Genomic DNA, 4,044 nt, shown 5'->3' on the forward strand with positions numbered 1-4,044 from the left:
TATTATTCGATAGGTGAATTAAAAACCCAAAATGTCCTTTAGAGATTGAAAATCGGACAATTCATTCTGGAGAAAATCGAAAAGTAAATACTACTAATTTTGGTGCGACCCACGAAGGGATACATTTTGCCCGAAGGATATTTACTATAAAAACTTAATTGAAGCATTTCACATACCTTTTTTGTCTTGTCCTCTTTAGATCTCGATGTGCCTTTACTGTGGTACAAGGATTCCTTATCTTGAACTAACGGCAGGGGAGGGTTTTCTCCGCTCAGCAAAGGAAGAGTATTGTTAGCTACTTCGGGCACTGCGTAGTCGTAGGATGTATCTGAAATAATATGGTTTATTATAATTCAACATATCTTCTAAGTATTAAAAATATATCATTTACTTGATTAATATTAAACATACCAGAAGGGTGAGGCTGTTTGTCCAGTGCATCCCTCATTTCCATGACCACAGTACTATAGGAATAATAAGGGGCGTACTTGAGGGCTTGGTAAGGCTCCTGGTACTCGTCGCTCTTCATGTCCATCAGAAGGGCAGTATCTGGGCCTAATGGGAGAGTTCCTTTCGAGGAATAGGCTTTCTCTGTGCCGCAAGAGCTTCCAGCGGAGCTGATGGCACCAGGTAGGACACTTTTAGCTGCCAGCGGTGATGCGAAGCACTTCCTTTGACGATGGCGAGAAACGATGAGAAAGATGCAAACCGCCAAGAGGATGATCACGGCCATCAGGATGCCGATAATCACTGCCATGTAGGTATGGTCATCTTGTTTCGCAACTGTAGGGGACAGTAAGCAGTGAGTAAAAATAGAAAGGGCCGTATCCATAGAAATAAAGATTCAAGATAAAAATATTTACCTGGTATTTCGGATTGCGGGCGGTTCTGTTCCTTGTCTACGATGAAGACGTCGCTCTGGACGGGTAATCGCTCGTGGTTAGGAGGTAATTCAGGAGTGAAGTTTCCATGTGCAATATCTAAAAATGTATATATATTTATTTTTTAAGATACGTAAAGACATATCGCTAAAGACTACTGGAACAAAAATTGTATTAATTATCATGCGAAATATCGTAACTACTTATATAATTAGTTGTAATGAGGCTTCCAATTTCTACATGAAGATATAATTTTCTGCTGATGTTGAGGAACTCTCTCTCTCTCTCTCTCTCTCTCTCTCTCTCTCTCTCTCTCTCTCTCTCTCTCTCTCTCTCTCTCTCTCTCTCCCTAAATGATGGTTGTTGTCTTTTTGTTTTTATAGCCCTGATGAAGACCTGAAAATAGGGTGAAACGTCGGCATAAATAAATATATTTTTGTTTATTTATGTTGTTTCTTTGCTGACCGCCCCCCCTACCATCTCCAATCAGTAATCTACGGTCTACTATATACACCTCATTATATAAATTATTATTTTCATGATCAGAGGCGTAGAATAAAATATGTATATTTACGCAGACCTTTATGCCAAAGATGACTGAAGCCTTCTGGAAAGATTATTAAGGCCACTGATGAGGCACATTCCGTACAAATTTTGGTAACAGATGATGTATGACTGCCGTATATCATGAAGGCGTTGCCATATGTTCGTTTATGGAAGTTATTTTATTTGATGATTATGTACCCTCTCAATGTGTTCCTACGCCTGGTTCTCCCCGTCATAGGTGAGTCCATCTTCAAAACAACTTTAATTTTTACTGACTTAAACTAGTTATGATCCCTCGTGGAAATAGACATCAGTCAAGTTTTTCATATCGATACCTACATCGATAGTTTCAAGACGAGAGAGGAAAGGTTATGCATGACAGTGTTATAAGTAATTATTGGTTATAATTTATAGCGTTAATGCTTAATGAATACTACGAATTTCTATATTAATGAAGTCTCTATTTAAAAATCGCTATTTAAGATCTATTGGTTTGACAGTGTGAAAGTCAATGGTTTGTTCTAGTGCAAGAATATGATGCCGGACTTGACATAATGTGTAAGTTTTAATCAAAACTATAGGATGGAATATTATATTTAGAATTCAATTTTATTTTTAAAAGTTTTCTTATCGTTTTAACTACTATTTTTATAGAATTAAATACTTAAATAATAATTAATTAATTAATTTTAAAAATAAATGTTTTTATCTAGATGAAGATAGAATTTTATTTAAAGAATTTTAATAAAGATTTTAACATTTCTAGCTTTAAAATAAAAAAAGTTAATATTTCTGATTTGTGAGAATAGAAGTATTGTTTTTCAAATATTAATTACATTGCACTTTAGTAATTTATAGATATTAATTCATCACAAAAAATAACGCCGTATTTAGATTAAATTTTTTTTTAAAGTTTTCATATTGTTTTAACTGCTATTATTGTAGAATTGTAACATAATTTTAAATGTTTTTGGCAATTTTAATCATTAATTTTTATCGAAAATATTTTTTTAACATTTTAAGAAAAGTTTTTATCCATTATAGCTATATAATAAAAACAAGTAATTTTCTTATTTTTAAAACTCAAGGAGTTTTACCTGATTTTTGAGAGTAGGAGTAAAAAAAATAGAAGGTTTGCAAACATTTATAACATTTTATATTATTTAATAATTATTTTTTTATAATAGGTATTTATCAATTCAGCATGATTTTCTTGTATTTGCAATAAACTGACAACCTTTTTTTTTTCTTCATCGTAAATGTTTTGTACAATAATATTGCTGTTTCTTTTCTTCCTTACTTTGGATACTTTCACAAACAAAGCATGTTGGGTAGGCATTGCATCAGTTATAATTTGAAAAAAAAAAAGTCAAGAAGCCCAAGGGAATAATGTAATATATGTATATATAGTTGACCGTAAAAATTGATATATAAGAAGATGGTCAGGGTTGCGGTCAAAAGTGAAACAAATTATTTTTTTTTTATTTAAGTTAAATTTTTTTTTATTTAATTATTTTATTTTATTTTATATTATTCAAAATATAATTATTTACATACTATTTTTGTTTCACTTTTGACCGCAACCCTGACCATCTTCTTATATAAGAATAATGTGATAGTTTAAAAAATGAAAATGATGCTTTAATCGTAGAATCATTTCAATTATTTTCTTTTTGACATATTTTGTAGATTTTACTGTAGTCTGTGGTTACTTTTTGACAATCCAAATATCTTCAAGACAGTCTATAGTGGGACCACAGCAAGGGAAATACTCCAGTCTACGGTAATTTCTTAGGAACACGTCCATTTCGAAATTTTTTTTTTTTTTGTCAGATATGGCGCTATTCAAGCAAACTGCGGAAATGAATATGATTTCCGAAACTTTCAAAAGTTCATAAAAGCGAGATCTTATTCCTCCCTATTAGCGTTTATCAATAAATCTACGTTTTCTATGTTATCTGTACTAAACTGAAAAAATAATTAATAATTATTAAACTGTAAGAATTATACTGTAATAATTCTCACAAAAGAAGCGATATTTAAAATTTACAATAAATATCAAACTCCAAGTTTGATATAATTTTTCAATATGATCTACAGACTGCAAATATATATGACTATTGCACAATTTATTAACGATATTGAATATTACATTTTGAAAACTTAAGATCTTCAAAACCAAAATGTTAATCGTATTTTTAGTGTTGTTGTTTAGTGAAATAAAATCGTTGTACAGATAACGCAGATTATTTTTAACAGTATTAAATTGTTAAATTAATTCTCAGACGTAGAACTAATTTTATATAGTAACCAAATAAACCGCTATGAGTCTAAATACTGTTACAATGCTGGAGAGAATAAGTTTGAGTGGAGATCCATTGGAGCGGACTGGACTGCAATATTTCTCACTCCCTTAAGGCTAAATGTACCCTTCCTGGGACGCACCAGAATTTACTTTTCTATTTACTCTTGAACGGATGGTCCAATTTCGGATCTGTAAAGTGGATTTTCTTTTTTTCTAAAATAGAAGTTACTGAAATTAGGTTAAAAAATCACCAATCCAATAATAAGGAAAATAAGATGCAAAAATATGAGTTAACGATAAATTTTTAAAAAT

General features: G+C 31.2%; 1 protein-coding gene across 1 annotated transcript in view; it reads right to left on the reverse strand.

Annotated features, from left to right (window-relative positions):
• The window catches only part of LOC106690708 (discoidin domain-containing receptor 2), a 411,939-nt gene that overhangs the window by 6,089 nt on the left and 401,806 nt on the right, over positions 1-4,044 (reverse strand). The window contains exons 10-12 of the mRNA XM_067045155.1: positions 864-980; positions 412-783; positions 177-328 (exon numbers count right to left, since the gene is read on the reverse strand). Of these exons, the coding sequence (XP_066901256.1) occupies positions 177-328; positions 412-783; positions 864-980 (641 nt within the window). The remainder of the gene's footprint in view (positions 1-176; positions 329-411; positions 784-863; positions 981-4,044) is intronic.

This window comes from Halyomorpha halys, unplaced genomic scaffold (genome assembly GCF_000696795.3).
Source record: "Halyomorpha halys isolate HHAL.00 unplaced genomic scaffold, Hhal_1.1 Scaffold50.1, whole genome shotgun sequence".
Taxonomy (NCBI): Eukaryota; Metazoa; Arthropoda; class Insecta; order Hemiptera; family Pentatomidae; genus Halyomorpha; species Halyomorpha halys.